The following is a 16,938-nucleotide window of genomic DNA, read 5'->3' on the forward strand; positions in this document are numbered from 1 at the left end:
TTATTTTACATACAGTTTCAATGGATTATTTTGTGCAGATTTTAATTTAAAAAAACTTTCTTTATGTAACCCTTCAAATTAAATTTACTCCTCTTTTGAATTACAGTGTAAAGGTTCTTGGCACAGCTATTATATTTTCAAACATTCATTTCCTAGTTGTGATCCGTGGTTAATGAATTTATAATTATCCATGTAATGGTTACTTCCCATTCTGTTAGTCCCTTTTCATCTGTCGGTGTGACTGAAACACGGCTTGCAGTGCACAAATTATTGCCTTATTTAGTTTTGTTCAATTTGATAAACCTGAAAACTGAAGTCAGGTTGGTGCTGATTTTTTTTTCCTTAAGTCACAAAGATAGCACAACTGTGATTTGTATCTTTATGTTTACTTTTAAATGCATATGCAGTTATATGCATTTCAGATGGTATTTCATATGTTTCCATTTCAAGAAATGAGTGCTAGAGTATGTTATTCCATTTAGTACTGGCATCTGAAGTTCTTAAAGCTTTAAGGCGTTTAGTGGTTCGGTTTCTCGTAACCTGTATTTGGGATTTCTGCACTTAATAAGAGTTGTACGTGTTCCAGTAGAACTGCAAAGCTTGCAGAGCCTTTGTGGTTAAGCTTCTGACAAGTGAGATCAGCCTCAGACAGACCTGAGTTTCCATGTGTCGCATGCTCTGAGGTAATAATAAAAGCTCTTGGAGTGAGTTTTAATATTAAACACCATGTTAGGCTTTTCTAGTATGTCTCTTGAAAGTAGCTAAAGGCTGATTTAATAAGGAAGAAAAAGCATGTGTCTGGCATTATAAAGACAGATTTTTTTGTAGCATGTGAGTATTCAAAAGGAGTTGAAAGCTTGAGTAGAGCTGCAGTTACTCGTCGTGTTTGCTACCTTGGAGTTTGTTGCTGAGGCATAGGCTGTAGTGTGTCTGGACAAATTCAGTATTTTCATGCATGTGAAAAGATAATTTGTGCAAGAGGAGGGTCTAATAAATGTGCCCATGACACCCGTGGGGAGCTAATGAACAGTTTAACTCTTATGCCTTTTGATGGTGTTTTTATCTATGACTGCAGAATGTTGTCAATTACAAGGAAATCTGCATCAAATAAATTTTTAGGTGAATGAAATAAGGTGTTACCTACACGTTCTTTCTCTTTTAAGTCATGTTAACGTATTGATCTTGAGAGAATGAAGCTAATTTTTGAAGTGTGAGATAAACAGTAGTTTCAGGAGCGTTTGGCTATGCAAAAATGAAAGATTAATATATATGTTGCATCATGATTTGTCAGTGTTGTCAGCTTTATTATACTAATAGTCACTTTTTCATGTCTGGCAATATTCACAGTCTTCTGAGATGATAAAAGCATTGGAAAATTTAACACTGATACTAGGTTTTAGTTCATTTCAGATTTACAAAAGCCTTTGAACAAGTATGAGGAGGTGCAATTATTATTCTGCTTTTCTCATATTTACAGTGCAAGAAATATATTTATTACTTCTGGCTATAGAACATGCTTCAGTGTATTAAGAAGGCTAGAATTTGGAAAAGGAATCACTTCTTTACACTAAAAATCCCCTGACATTTTTTGTCTTTTTATATCATCTCGCTGTTAATGTTATTGAGTGATCTTACACTCCCAGTTCGAAAACTTTTCCTGCGCACGCTTCGAAGGTAATTGCGATAAAGGATTACACTGATGACTCTTGCCTGAAATTGTTTTGAAACTATATAATACAGTATAACATCCAAGCACGTGCTGAGGTTCATGAGGAAGGTGGTAAAGGCTGCCCAGGGGTTGTAAGTTGTGTCTTCATCCTGCAACATCAGGAAGGCGAAGCAAATGTGGAAGGGTACAAAGCAGACGAGTACCTGAGCTATCAGAGTCACTATAATTCTTATGGATCTCTCCTTGGCCTTCGGCTTCAGTTTGGAAGTCTTGCCACGGATGAAGTTGTAAATAATGACTAGGTAACACCCCATCATGATAAACAAGGGAATCAAAAAGAAGAAAATCAAGCGAGAGAAGTTCAGTGTATTTACTTCCTTTAAGTGGATGATATCAAGCATTTTCACGCAGGTGGTGAAATTCGAGACTTTGTCTGGATCGGATCGTAAAAACAGCAGTGGGGATGTTGTTGCGAGGGTCATTACCCAGATTCCAGCGCAAGCCAGCACCGCTTTTTTGGTATTTTTCAGTTCTTTGACATGCTTGGGCTGGACAATAGCCATAAATCTGTCTACGCTTATGAAAGTGAGCAACCACAGAGCAATGGCTGGATAAAATACAGTGAAAGCACTGATAATACGACAGAATGTATCTCCCAAAGGCCATGTCTCTTTCCCATGGTAGACTATCCGAAAAGGCAAGGAAAATATAAAAATTATGTCAAGTAATGCCACGTTCATCATATACACAGTTATAGTGGTTCTCTTCTTGGTAGTGCAGCTGAAAACCCATAGTGCAGTGGCATTCACCAACAGCCCCACTGCAAATACGAAGCTGTAGAAGACCAGTGATGCAATCCTGTATTCTTCAGGGTGGTGATTTCCAGACATCGTCTTTTAATCGAATTTAGGAACAGTTATTGCAGTCCATAAATACCCTAGAAATAGACAAAATATGAAAAGTTTTTCTCAGTCAAATAAAAATTTTCTTTAAAACAAAAAGGATTGTTGTAGGATGGGGTTTAGTGGTAAGATTGTATTGTCTAGCTGTGAAAATGTGCTGGCTTTGTTGCTTTTTCTGACTACAGATGCGTTATTGTGCTCTGGAGGAAGTATGTGTAATGTCACACTTGTGAGAAATAGTATTTATAAGCTAGTTTTAATTAAATATTTTTAATTATTTAAGAGGTTTCTTATATAAGGAATCAAAAAGTCAAGACTGACCAGCGACTTTGAGAGTGCTTCAGTAGCTGATAATTAAATTGAAACAGCTGTAATGGAGGTAAAAGTGCTATTTTCTAAAGAAAATATTTCTTTAAGTTGTCTCCGTTGAAAAATTAATGACTGCAACTTGTTACGAAAAGAAATAAGTGAGCATGGCATGTAGTGACAATTTGGATACGCAAAGTGAAGTATTGACTTCATGTTTTATCTGCGTAGGAACAACTTGGCTCCCAAAAGAATAGGTGCACGCTGACACAATAGGTTTTGAAAAGCTGTCTTAATAGGTCTGTAGCTTCTAATACAGTATTTAATCCCAGGGTGTCAAAATTAACAACCTGACAGCTGAATGGATTGATAGACTTCCTATTTAAACAAGTATAAAAATGGGAAGCAGTGCACTGCCTGCTCCAGAGCTCAGTTGTGTTGCTTCTCTCAGCTCCCTGGCCATAAGAACTGGGCATCTGAAGTGTCCTTATGCAGACTGAGGTGAGGAAGCTGAAAGAGATTATTATCCCCTGGTTTACTCTGGAACCATCTGCGGATGGCAAACCTTACCTGGTGGTTGCATGAGTGCTTTGGTTAATCTGCACACCCCCCACTTTCCTGGCTCTTGCTGTGGTCACAGTTTCATGACTTTGCATGGGTGGGTTCCTCTTGTCTGGCCTTTACTTAGCCCTGTGAAGAGGAGGAGGAGGAGGAAAGAGTGAGTTGTTTGATCTTCCCACTTGTGACAAACGGCCAAGTTACTTCTGGGGTATCAGGCACCAAAACTGTTCTGAAGAGCAGAGGAGTGCACAGTTCCTGTGTGTTTTTCTCCAAAAATGGAGAATGCATTAAAAAAAAAAAAGCTTATTGTTACTGCTTGTCTGGTTTATGCTTTCACTATAATGAACAGGTACTTTTCTCAGTAGTTTAGGAATGCATAGGGGATTGAACCAGTGTTTATTAATCTAACAGCCTGGTTCGGCACTGGCAAATACCAGCTGCTTTTGAGAAGAGTGTCCATGGTGTAACTACCCTAAGTATGATATACTATTATCTTCCTTCAGGTTAGTTTTTGCCTTGAAATATGAAGTTTGGACTTCTGTTTTTCTTACAGTTCTCCAGTTCACAGCCATAAAAACAAATTACGCTTACAGATATCTAGCCCTAAACTTTTCTTGCAAAAATTATTTTTTTGAGCTGTACAAAACCAAAAGGTGATCAGATGAGGTCATTAGAACATGTAACGTGTTTTGTATGGGAAAAACTATGTGTATGATACTGACAGAACAAGAGGGTTGGAGGTCATCTCTGTCAGTGCCTCTGAAACACCTCATCGTGTGAGGAACGGTAAAACATAAATTAAAGAGCAATAGCACATCTTACTGAAAGGTAGAGGGCATATGCTTGAATTAAAATTTTTTGTAACACGTGCTTGTAAAACACAGTTGAGATGTTATCTGGCATGCTGTCCAACTTCCATTACTGTTGCATAAAATTGCCCAAATATTGCCTAACACACCCCTCTGCCTCCACACATTTTAAGTGGTTTTTTTTCTCTTTTATTCTGTTAGGGTTTTGTTTTGTTTTGTTTTTAATCTCTTGCTAGTAGTTGTGTATGACTTAGTGCATGACTACCTAGCTCAAGATCCTGACTGGTGGATTGAGTTGTAACGTATATCGTAGGTAGAATTCACTTTTTAGAGATGAATGGTAATAAACACCACTAATTCTGGTTTTGGTTTTACTTTTCTTTCCTTGGGACTTACGGTGACTGTAATAATTTCTGGTGAGATGCTGTTTCCAAAATAACCAGCAGGCTGTTGTTGATGGGAAGAGGGGAAGCTGAACCTGGCATGAACTTGTATCAGGAAAACCTGTGGTTCCATGCCTTGTTTGCTGGTTATTTCAAGTTTGTGCCAGTTTTGAGATATATCAAAGGATGGACTAACTGTAACAAGAAGGGGTTGTCTTTTGTGTAGTTGTTGAAGACACTGTTTCTAAACTTTGCGCGTTTAAATGTATGTCAGTGTCATAATTAGGTATTTCTCCTAAATTTAATTTTTAAGAACCTAAAATTTAACATTTATGTAGGTAAGAAATAATGAGATTTTTTTAAAGTGTGTAGTTATGTATTTGCATTTATACACAAATGCAGATATTTTGCTTTGTAATCAGTACTTGCCTGCATGGAGCTCAGGTTGGTATCTCCCAGGTCAGCCCAAGTAGATTTTTGGGTGGATGGTTTTGCCGTGGTTGCCATTTTTCATAATGGGAACAGTTACTGGTGTTGATTAAAGCTGTTGCTGAGAGCCCCTGGACTTGCTGGTTTCTGGATGCCTGTCTGTTGATCCTGAATGACCGCCCTGATGTTGGTTCGTATGTTCTATCAACCTGTTTCATTTTTTAATGATAGCTGCAGTCCTGAATGTCTAATGTGAGTTGTGAAGCCCATCCAAGTGCGTGTATGGGTACAAAGACTTTCAGAACAAAACCAGAGTTAAATCTTTTCCTCCAGATTCTTCCTATGAAGTAGGCAACAGTGTCTCAATTCAAAGGACTGTGTATGTATCTCTCTTCACAATCCCCTTTTTTTCCTTTGACTGTCCCTTATTTTTGCTTATACTTCCCAGAGGAGAACATGGCTTTAAGTGAAGCACAGAGAAACCAAGCGACAAGATCTTGTCCTGGTTTTAGTTTAAAGAAAACATTTTTTCTGTAGTGATAATGCACTTACCAATGCATTTAGTTATTGCATATTTTTAAATTCATTGTTAAAATCCTAACCAACAGTATTTATGGTACTATGCTTTTACAAAGGCAGTCGTTTTGCTTTGAATGTTACTTATAGAATGCTGCTGATAGTTTGAAAGTTCTTTAAAGATTTAAGTTTCTCTTCATTAGTTCTAGAATAAATGCCTGTGTTAAACTTCTGAGAAAGAAGTCCATCGTAGCAACATACATAAACATCCAAGTTACTTTGTTGGCGTAGTAGAATGGATTGTCACTCACCTTTTGCATGCTACAAAGTTTCTTCAGAGATGCTCCGTTCATAGCCCCAAATCTGTAGAAGGTTGAGACTTCCTCTTCTCAACTCCACTGAGCTGAAATAGCTCCTCTTGGCAGACAGGAAGCAATGACGCAGCCTTGCTGGCTCTGAGCTTTTATTGGTCGCACTTACAAGTGCCTTGCTAATATTTCACATACATGCGGTGTCTGCGAGCTGATATTTCTAGCACCTTTGAAGAGGAAAGCTTTTATAATATTTCCAGTGTGGTCAAACTGGGCTGTTGTACTGTGTATCTTATTTAAGATACATTATTAAATGTGTGTATTTAAATGTTTGTAATGAATACGTAGTTTCGGTTGATGTTTACATCTGCAAGAATACACATCTTGGTTATGCAGAAGTTTCTGATTAGCACAATGTAGATGCATTTGCTGTGGAGTGTAATCTGTTTTTTTGGTGGAAATCCCCATTTTATTTATATTGCCTTGGATATCAGTCAGTCTGAAAGTGACAGCAGCTTGCTGTGTTTGAAATGGGAAGCTTGATTCAGTTGATTACACGGCTGTACTTTACTAGCACAACAGCAATGTTTCTTTATTTTATTTGCTGCCTAAAATAATGATGTGCCTATTTAATAGCTTTGCAGAAAAACTCTGTATGAAGAGAGGTTTTAGCCTTTATTAAAATGGAGTGAAATCTCTGAACTGTGTCACTGCAGCATACATCTATGGTGGGATTAGAGTATTCACAAAGCTTAATAGGTAAAAAAGGCTAATTTCTCATGTTTTCTCTTTGTCAAGTCATCAAAAAAATCCAACCTTTAACAGAGCTGTTCAGAGAAGGAGATCACTCTAAATTCTCTTTAGAGTGCTTGCTAGCTCCAGGTCTCTGACCTTCAGTCTTTGGGACACTGAAGCACACTACAGAGACTTTTGTACCTCTTGTGGCCTCTGTTTCTTCCCCCCAGATGAAGCAATCAGAGATTTGAGCTGAGGAAGGGAACAGTAATGTTTTGGTCTCCTCCTGACACGCAGCCAAGGATTTGCCAGGAGATGTGCCCGTGGTGCCAGAAGGCACCAAGTCCTGCAGTTCAGATGTAGCCAGAATCAGGTTTGCTTGTGGGGACATGTTTCCTTACTGCCCGTAAAAGTAACGTAGGCAGGCGACCCTCACTTACTGTTCACAATAACTTCTGTGAAACATACGCTTTCTGCTGGAGTCATGTCATTTATCTCAGTTGAATGGGTTTTTGGTAGTGCGTAGGTATTTGCATAGGTCAGTGCAATGGGTGAAGTAGTCGCAGAGAGGGACCTGGGTATGGTTTTCAGTGTGTAGATTAAATATATTTTTAAATACTTTGACTTTCTTGTTTAGGTGCACTAATAGCAGACTTAATTTTTGTGATCATTCCGAAGACCTCTTAAATGGGCTGCAAATCCTATCCAGACCATCCTATAGAAGTATATATCTATTAAAAAATGCTTAATATTTTAGCATTAAGTAGTATCTTGAAAGGACTAAGCAGTATTGAAAATTCTTCAATGGCTTTATCATAAGCAAAACAACTCTGGAGCATGCTCCAGCATGCTGTTTGGAAGTTTAGTGAAATTCAGTGACATGTATATTTTTAAAAGGTTTAAAAAAGGAGTGAGTAGCTCCTGGAAGCGAATAACAAGGCTGTTGAACTCTCCTAGGCGAGAGTACTCTGTTTTTAGAAAATAATGTACAGAAGTCTGTAGGTCCCTTCCAACCTGAACTGTGCTGTGAATGTCCCGAAGCAGGCGAGTGCATAGACAGTGCTTGCTCAGCTAAAGAGGGAGTGCAAAAGCAATTCTGGATGTGGATGGAAGCCAGGCGGATGTTGAGACTGGGATCGGAAAAGGTGTGTGAACTGCCTCTTGGCTTGCTGTCTGCTTGGGGGAGGGTCGGAAAAATGAGGTCTTATAGCTGTGTCTCTGTCTGAAGAGAGTGGTTGATGTCTTGACCCTACTGGGGAGGTCTTGCCTTATGAGGGCAACTGGAATCAAGTCACGCTTCTCACTTAGCAGTTTACACCTGTGGATAACAGCAACTCAGTTGAGTTTACTGGCTCCATCCAGCTGGTTTGCCATAGCATATGCATGTCAGTCTGTGTTCTGCTTTCACTCGGGTTTTTCACAGCCTGCCTGGTGGAGCGGAGGCAGCTGCACCCCTCTGCTGCTGACCGGCTGGAAGGCCTTGCCCCTGAGTGTGGAGGGGCTGCACTGTGGCAATGGTGGGCTGAAAAGTTGTGTCAGCACCACCAGCAAGCCTGTGCTAATTCCTGTGTAGGTGCTCAGGCTGGCTGCAGGTGCAGGCTGGTAAACATTTGGACATGAAAGCCCCAGTGAAAAGTTTCACTGACTGTGGTTTGCAAGAGGCCAGGGGCTGCTCTGCTGTGCCGCATTCCCCTGGCACTTTGGTTTCTGTTGTAGGAAGCACCTGACTCTATTTTTGTTTTCTTCTTTTGTACTGTTTTATCATCTAGAGATGAGTGTCTTGCTTTGGTTTCCCTCAGATGGGTGAGTACTTCCACCGCTCCGGCTTTTACTGAAATAAATGCTCAGTTTCCTCCAGGGTCTTTTGTTTTGCTATTCTGAAGTTCAGGGAGTAAAGAAGCTCATTTTAGTTGTGTTATGTTGTCATAAAATGGTTTTTGAGTAGTTAAAAGCTAAGCCAATGTACTTCACGTCTGAGGATAAGGCGGTGTGCACATGTGGTCTGTTAGGGTGCCTTCGCTAACTAACAATAAGCCATGGAAGAAATTAGCTTGATGACTTGCAACCATGTGCAAGTGCAGGACTGAAGGGATTGTCTTCATGCTGTTGCTTTTGCAGGAGGAGTGTCCTGCTGGGTCTTTCTCTTGCAGTGGTTTAGTCATGGTACAGAAAAGTATGTTTTGCCTGTTCGCTTACTGTGTAACGTAAGCGTTTTCCGGCTGATACAGAGAAGCTCTGCACACAGAGGGGCACAAGGATCACCCTCTGCTTCTGTTTGGTAAGGAGCAGGCTTGAGCTCATGTTCTGCTTCTGAACTTTCCATCATCTGAACCTCTTGAAAAGAAAGAACTGAAGCTTCTTGCACAGCTCAGCGCAGCAGTGGTGCAGGAAGCAGCTCTCCCATGTGTCAGTTTGGTAACTTGCCGGCTTGCTGCTGTGGGTGAGTTCACATGCAGGTCTGGGTTATTGTGCTCAACCTTGGTGAAGTAGTGCTTCATTTTTTTGTTCCTATATTGTGTTGTACCATAGTGAAGGTTTAAGAGCAGACTGCTGGTTAAAAGTTGTCATGGCACTGAATGCATGAACTGACTGCAATTGTTTCCAGTTGTGTCATGTGTGTTACTCAGAGGCTGCATCATGGCATAGCTGTCCCTTCTCTCCCTCTCCTCAACCTGTGAGTGAGTATAAATGCAGTGTGCTGCAGAGCTGAAGGGATGGGAAACAGCAGTTTAAGAGGACTGCAGCCTCATTAGCTGTACCTGACGTGTCCTAATTACTGTCACGTTTTGCTTTCTCTTGTGTTTTGCTAGAACTTGGTATGATTTGAGGAAGAAGTTCCTGATTTTATTCCTTTTTTTAAAAAAAATCAGTAATGAAATTGACATTCCACGTTTCTCCTGGGGTTTTTGCTTTTTTCAGATCTCCTTTTCTTGTAGAGCCAGAACACACCCTGTGTCACTAAATACTCTGAAAATAGACAGTGCACCTGGCCTACAGTTCCTCTCTCCAGCAGCGTCAGCCTTTTCAAGAAGCAGTACCTCAAAAATTAATTGAGATTAAAGTTGCATCTCTAAGATGTCTGAGAATGAGGTAGCGGACTAAAGACAGTGGTTTTCTATGCAGCAGCAGTCTCTGAATGTATGTGGTCTAATGTTAGCTCATGGCAAACACCAGCACAGCTCCATGCTTGTGGATAAACCCACATTGCCTTTGGCAGATTTCTTACAACGTTGTATCTGTGTTCTGCTTTCCACCTGTGTCCTGTTGCATTGGGAAGCAGCTTTTTTCCCCAAAAGTACAGATTCCTTGTGACAAATATTTCGTAGTTTAAAACCTGCATGAATACTCAGCTTTTTTTTACATATTTTTTTAATCTGTATGGATTGTCAGGAGCCATGCAATGATTTAGTTGTTCCTGGCTGTAAGGGTCTAGGAGAGCTTTTTCAAATACTCTTTCCTTACTAAGTGTGTGGTATGTGACATTTTTACTATTAAGCTGCTCTTAAAAGTTTCAGGTGCATAGGAGTACTGTTCTGAAACTTGTTATGCCTCCCAGGAATAGAGTTAGTGTTTCAAGACCCACGTCTTTATTGGAGCTGCTTATACTCAGGTTCTTTTGATGAAGAAGTAGGGAAAATCATTTTGACTCCTCCAGAGCTCAGGAGCTTGGACAACCTCAGCTCAGTTACTAGCCTGAGTATGTCTAATCAGAGATTAAATAATTAAAAATTGCTACATATGCTTTAGACACCTCCCACCAGACCAGGTTGCCCCATCCAGCCTGGCCTTGAACACTTCCAGGAAGGGGGCATCCACAACTTCCCTGGGCAACCTGTGCCAGTGTCTCCCCACCGTCACAGTGAAGAATCTACCTAAATCTACCCTCTTGCATTTTAAAGCCATTCCCCCTCGTCCTGTCGCTACCTGCCCTTGTAAACAGTCCCCCGCCAGCTTTGCTGTAGGACCCCTTCAGGAGCTGGAAGACTGCAATAAGGTCTCTCTGCAGCCTTCTCTTCTCCAGGTAGTGAAATGTTTAATCAAAAGCACCCACAGTGTGAGCAAGCTGTACAGGTATTTGAATCTGAGTAAGTGCTGCCCTTTAAATTCAAGGGCACCTCAGATACTGTGTGCCACGTTCCTGTGCATGGTGCCCAGCCCTGGCAGGCAGCTTGCTTTGATGAAGTGACAGTCTTCTTGTGCCCATGCCACCTGTCCCTGGCATATATTGGTGACCACAGTAACGTGTAGAGGTTGTGAAGCTTGGTGTGCTGCTGCGGAGTTGAGCTGACACAAGAGGGAGCGTTCAAGATGGTGAAGGGACTGAAGTAGTTCAGACCGGGACAAGGCAGCTCAGTTGCTGCTACACAGCAGTGAATCAGGTTAGTTATGGTGTCTGCAGGGCAGGGGGAATGGTGTGGAGGCTCAGCACTGTCTTCGGAGGGAAATGGAGGAGAAATTAAGGGTGAGGATGCTCGGTGCACCTGAACACTGGCACAAGACCAGCTGATGCTGAGAGCTGGCAAAGGAAGACAGCAGCGCTGGCCATGAGCAGATGATCTCAGAGAAGTCACTGCCTTTGCAGGTACAGAGCTGGGTCCTGTCAGAGGCCTCTATGCTTTGTGACCAGGTGTTCAACTACAAAAATACATATATATTTTACACGTACACTTTAAAGGGAAGGAGCTGAAAATCCTGAGCTTTATCATGATAAGAAGCCTGGCAAAATAAAGCAGGGCATGGATTTGAAGTTCAGCTATTTAAGCAGCAGTCTTCCTTATGTATACATTGTATTGGTAAAGATGTCTTTAAAGAGAAGATGGGCCAGCGAAGCTGAACTGGGACTTGTATACTTGTATTCTCTGCCACCTTCATCCTTTGCCTCCAAATCATACTGGCTGTCAGTGCATTTTTATTTTTGTCCTAGAACATCTGGGACGTTGCTTTTTTTGCTTTCAACTGAATGCTGTGGTGATATGGGCCACCAAATTCATGGCAATTACCCAAACAGCAGAAATGAGAGGGAGTGCAAAGATTGTTTTGAACGAGGTGCAGTAGAGGAAGAAAGGGCAGTGAAGGTGGTGGGATGTTGGACATCTTTGATCTTTCTTTCTAATTTGACAGCATATGGAGGTAACCATAAAAACTATACCAGCAGTCCCTGGCTCACAGTGCTCATTGCTGTCTAGATGATGTATTGACTTCCAAGATAATGGGGCCTAAACTGTCACAGTTATTGAGTCTGTGCTTGTAGTGTAGCTTTTCACAGTGATCCTGGATCACAGACAGTTCCTGGCTCAGTGCTTGTACTGCCTGGTGCTAAGATCTCTGACATTTGAAAATGGGGCTTAGCCCTCCAGTAAGAAACAGTTTTGTGAGATGTGTTCTGACCTCGGCTGTGTTGCGCATTAATTACTGCATCAATGCTGCCATCTACGGGTCTTTAGTTAGCATAGCAACAGATCTTTGGAGCAGCAGAAAAAGGGTATAAGGAGGGGATTCCTTTATACACCTGCACCGGTTAGTGCAGGAAAACTGATTATGAAGAGTTTAAACCACTTTGATTCTGCCAAGGAAGGGAGGCACTGCATGGCGTGGAAGCTTTGACAGTTCCTGTAGTTGTAGAATGGCAGATTCTGTGGTTGCTGAAGGAGTTACATTTCATACAGGTCTCTCACTTGCATTTCTTTTTGAATGATAAGATATAATTCTGAGAATGGGTTGTAAGCAACGACTTCCTTACTGTGTATAGTATAAATTTACCTTGGAAAAGGGTAAAGAACTAGAAGACATCTAGTGGAGGAAGGAGAAGAAGGGCGGGAATCAGTATTTGCCATTCTTCTTCTGGCTCTATCATGTAACAGAGAGATAAAAACCAAAATTAAAAATTAAACAACCTTGTGTTTCTAAAGCCACCCACTCCTGATTTTGTTGTGTTTTATTTGTCTGATATGTCTGTCAAAATAAGACGCAATAGCAACCACTTTCTTACCATAGCACTTTGTTTTTCTGAAGGGGTGGGCGTTTGTGTTCTGAAAGCTTTATGATTAGATTATTTCATGAAAATAAGCAATGCCTTTTTTCCTATGTGGGAATAGGAGGCCTTCTCTTTAGCTTAATAGTTGACTTTTGAAGATTATTTTCAGTTTATGTGGGCATGATCAACTCTAAGAAAATCAGTTTTTCTTGCTGTCTTTACTGGCAGCTTGTGTTTCCCCCCCGCTTCCCTTCTTTTTTCGGGAAGTAGCAGCACCTTGTTTGTTCCTCATGTTCAACCCTGGTAAAGGAAGACAGGGATGTGGAAGCCCCTTTGGAATTCAAGAGGAAATCCTGCATCTAATTGTAGATGTCTGTGCCAAACAGTTCTGTACAAGTGACTGTTTCGGCTATTGTTTGCAAACTGGCTTAGTGTTGTTGGTGCCCCGTGTTACTTGATCTGGAGGAAAACAGTCTCGAAGCAGTCATTACATCCTAGAAACATCAGTTGTCTCCTGTCTGTAGAAGTTTTGCTGCGAGCATGGATTGGTTCAACGTTTTTGTTGTAAGGATCTGATATCCTTTCGTACAAGGGGTAAAATATCCCCCTCCATCATGGAATGAACTCCCGCCACTCCAATGATAGTCTGTGTATCTCTCATCCCTCCCCATTTATTCATAGGACAGCTAATTATTTAATTGGGATGGGGCAAAAAGGAAGAGAAATGTATGAATAATTCTTCAAAGCAGTTGGAGATGTTATTAGTACGAGGAGATAATAGTATGCCATGCCTCTTTGAAAAATAAAGAGAGCGTGATTGCTCTCTTAGGACAAAGAAGAGGGGGGTGATTGAGTAAATTCACAAAGGAGGTCTTGCAGTGATGGACACTTTAAAGAAATTCCTCTTCATTTACCAAAGTCATGGACAGAAGTTGATTCAGTAAGTTCAGTGTATGGTTGAAACTTTAAAAACCAAATAGGCGTTAGACAGAATATGGTGAGTATAATTAATAAGAAAACTAATGCAGTTGCCTCACTGAAGAATTAAGAAATCAGAATGTTTCTTTTTCAGAGTTAAAGGACTTTGCAGACTTTTTGTATAAATAACAAGATATTTTGGTGAGACTTTCTTTTAAAATTTCCTCTTTGCTTTTATTTTATGCTTACCGAATACTCTCCTTTTGTTTAGTCATCACTTTGCTCTAGACACCTTGGTTTGTAGTTGTGAAAAAGGGTTATATGGTGGTCTTAATGGGGAAGTATTTTTTGCAAAGAAATCACTTCTTTGCTCCAGTTTTTCTCTTTTGTTTCTGTTTTGTCATGAACAAGCTAAGCAATTTCCGGACAGCAACTTGGGCCTTAGAACTTAGAAAGCTGTCTTTGGGGGAAAAAAGAAGATATGAGCTACAGACACAGATCAAAAGAAGGTGTGCATAGTGTCTTAACAAAAAGCCCCCGAAAGTGTGGAAAATGTTTTAATTTTCAAGTATTTCAAAGTAACCCAAACTGTGTGCGTAAGATGGACATTGAAACCTCTCTTCACTAGTCCTTGGCCTTTGAAGACATGTTATGATGTCTGTTACGATTATTAATTACAATGTGGTAAGTAATAAGAAGAAATTTGGTTGTGTGGTATGGTTTTTTTGGTGTTTCAGTTGTTGGGTTTTTTTCCCCAAGAATTCAAAAGTAGTTTAAAAAGAACACTCATCCGAAAATTTCTGAATGATATTTACTGTAGAAGAGGTCTAAGGAGTAGCCAATAACTAGACTGACAGAATTGCTCTCAAAATCTTGAACAGGGGATATACGAGTCACGTTTTGGTAGTTAGTTCCAACTTACTGTCTCTACCATGAAAATAGGTCATAATAAATGAGGAAAAATAGCTTCCATGCTTTGCAATGTATTTCATCACAAATTGCCATCCTTGGCTCCGCTCTGCCCAAGCTTTACGCTAAATACAGATCCTGATAAGAGATGGTTGTTTAGTGCTTGAATCGGTAGGGAGCTGGGAGTGAGGACCCTCTTCTGCCCAGCACGTGATGGGGTGTGCACTTGGGTGGCTTAGGTTTGTGTGAACTGGGTAATGTGTGTGGTACATGGGACCAGCAGGGCAGAGAGAAGCGGGGTTTCTGTGCTGGAGCGTGGGGAATTGGATGTCAGAAGCTGGTAGGCAAGGCTGAAGCTCTCATTCACCTGTGGTGCCCACCTCTCCCTCCCCAGCACAGATGGTTGTTGTTGGTGCAAATGGTTCTGGGAGGCTGATGCTACCCTGTGCCTCTCTCTGCAGTTCCTTTATACCAGAAACATGAAACAGGTGGTGTTGTGGGAGCCATAAGTTCAGGTAGGACTTGCACACTTAAAAAAGAAAATATTTCTCGCATGAAGTAAGAATGGTTACCAGAGTGCTTGCGTTCAAAAGCAAATGAAATTGTAACTCTTTGAATTCAAGTGTGTGACATACCAGAGTCCTGGATCACTACTGATCAAATGTATAAACACAAGAAGTTAGCAGAAAAGGTATATATTAGATACAGAGTTAAAAGCCAGTCCCCATTGTAAGTTGGCCTGTTGCCAGTATAAGGTTCCACATTTGAGGTTGTCTCAAGGGCCTATCTTAAATGAGGTTGCCCACTCTTGGTTCAGTACAGTGGCTCACCAGAATTACTATTACAATCCATAACCACTGCTAGACGGCTCTCTGCTCTTCAGTTTCGTAAGGATTGTGCTGACCCTCATAGGAACATGAGTTTGTTTGCTTCCAGGATATACGTGTCCAGGCTTGGAGGGCACTTTATTCGGGGATGTAGAGCCCCACATCTCTCTGGACTTGCATAGCTTCAGTGAACCGGTTGGCAGTATGTCCATACGCCATGCTTTGCATCATTTTGAAGGATTAAAGCCTTTTGTTTTCAACCATTATCAGATTTCTATTACCTAAGCCAGGAACCTTCTCTGGTCTCTTTGGAGGGACAGAGACCTTGTGTCAGACATGCAGCAGCTTTGGATGAGGTAGACTAGGTGATCCTTCTGTCTGTCAAGGTTCAACTTACCCACACAGAGATAGCTGACAGTACCATGTTGTACGCCACAGATGTGAAGGGTGACACATCACCCTTTTGCTTTGTCTAGGGATATTGATCGGTTGGTGGAATTTACTCATCGGTAAATTATTGAGTGAAATTTTGTGTGCTTAAGTCAGGTGTGTCATGAGCAGGAAATCCGTGATGATTTCTCAGAGCTATTTTTAAAAATGTTTTCCTCTGTTCTGGAGCCAGTCAGACATAAGGCCACCTTTTCCATTTTTCTGACGATACAGAGAGATTGGGCAGGATGCAGACGAGTTAGCTGTGATGACACTACTCCATCTGAGTATGTAAAGCACATCCGCTAATAAACCCTGGTAAGAAAGAGCCAATTCCGAAGAAGCACTTATTTTCTTGCAGTTCTTAAATTAACTCTTTTTCCCTGTAGTGTGAGACAAAATACCTTTCTGTGTCTTAAAACTTCAGTTGTTTTACATCTTTACTTTGTGACCCTGCTCTGGCAGGGAGGTTGGACTGGATGATCTTTCAAGGTCCCTTCCAACTCCTAACATTCTGTGATTCTGTGTCTTGTACACTTAAGAAAATAAAATCTGTTCCATAAAGGGATACTGAGCAGTAATCTGTGCTTCTCTGCAGAGAGCTTTTCTGTCTCTTGTCACCATGAGTTTTATCAAAGGCTTGATGAGAGTAGTGGTTTTGTTTGTTTGATTGTTTTGTCTTCATTCAATGATCCTTTTCCGTAACGGGATGTTAATTTGGTGCTGTTTTTCCTCACCCTACGGCTCCTTGAGCCTGTGCTCACCATCTCTTTCTGTCTTTTGATGGAGATAGGGCTTTGGTTGCTGTGTGCTCTGCCAGAAGCGTGAGAGAAGACTCAAGCCCATGTGGCCAAAGCAGTGTAACGTCCTGTGCTTTCCCTCTTTTCTGGTTAAGATTCGCCTCAGAATTCATCCCAGATTCCTACATCACTTGTCAGAAAATCAGCCTGCTGGTGTTTCATCTAAACCCACGTATTTCTAGAACCGGGGCATCTCTGTACCTCCTGGACGTCAAACACACTTTCTTTTTTTGTATTTATAAAGGTTGCTCAGAAGTATTTCTTGCTTCTTCAGTGCAGTGACTATCTGTCTCTGTACAGACTGTTGAATCTTAAAGAATCATTAAGGAATGTTTCCACTCCAGAAATAAAAGTTGGAGTTTTCTTTACACCTTAGTGAAAATGGTGCTTTGGCTCTAGGCCTGAGACAGCATTTGCAGTAGCTGTTGTGCAGTCTGATCTCTCTTACCCTGAGCACTAT

The 16,938-nt window shown here is 41.0% G+C and overlaps 1 protein-coding gene across 1 annotated transcript; it reads right to left on the minus strand.

The window, feature by feature from the left end:
• Positions 1–1,596: 1,596 nt before the first annotated feature.
• On the minus strand, positions 1,597–2,599 carry GPR18 (G protein-coupled receptor 18). Its single transcript, XM_010189391.1, has one exon. The coding sequence runs from the start codon at positions 2,557–2,559 to the stop codon at positions 1,597–1,599; it is 963 nt and encodes a 320-aa protein (XP_010187693.1). The 5' UTR covers positions 2,560–2,599.
• Positions 2,600–16,938: the final 14,339 nt, after the last annotated feature.

Source organism: Mesitornis unicolor, unplaced genomic scaffold (genome assembly GCF_000695765.1).
Source record: "Mesitornis unicolor isolate BGI_N332 unplaced genomic scaffold, ASM69576v1 scaffold43537, whole genome shotgun sequence".
NCBI classification, from domain to species: domain Eukaryota; kingdom Metazoa; phylum Chordata; class Aves; order Mesitornithiformes; family Mesitornithidae; genus Mesitornis; species Mesitornis unicolor.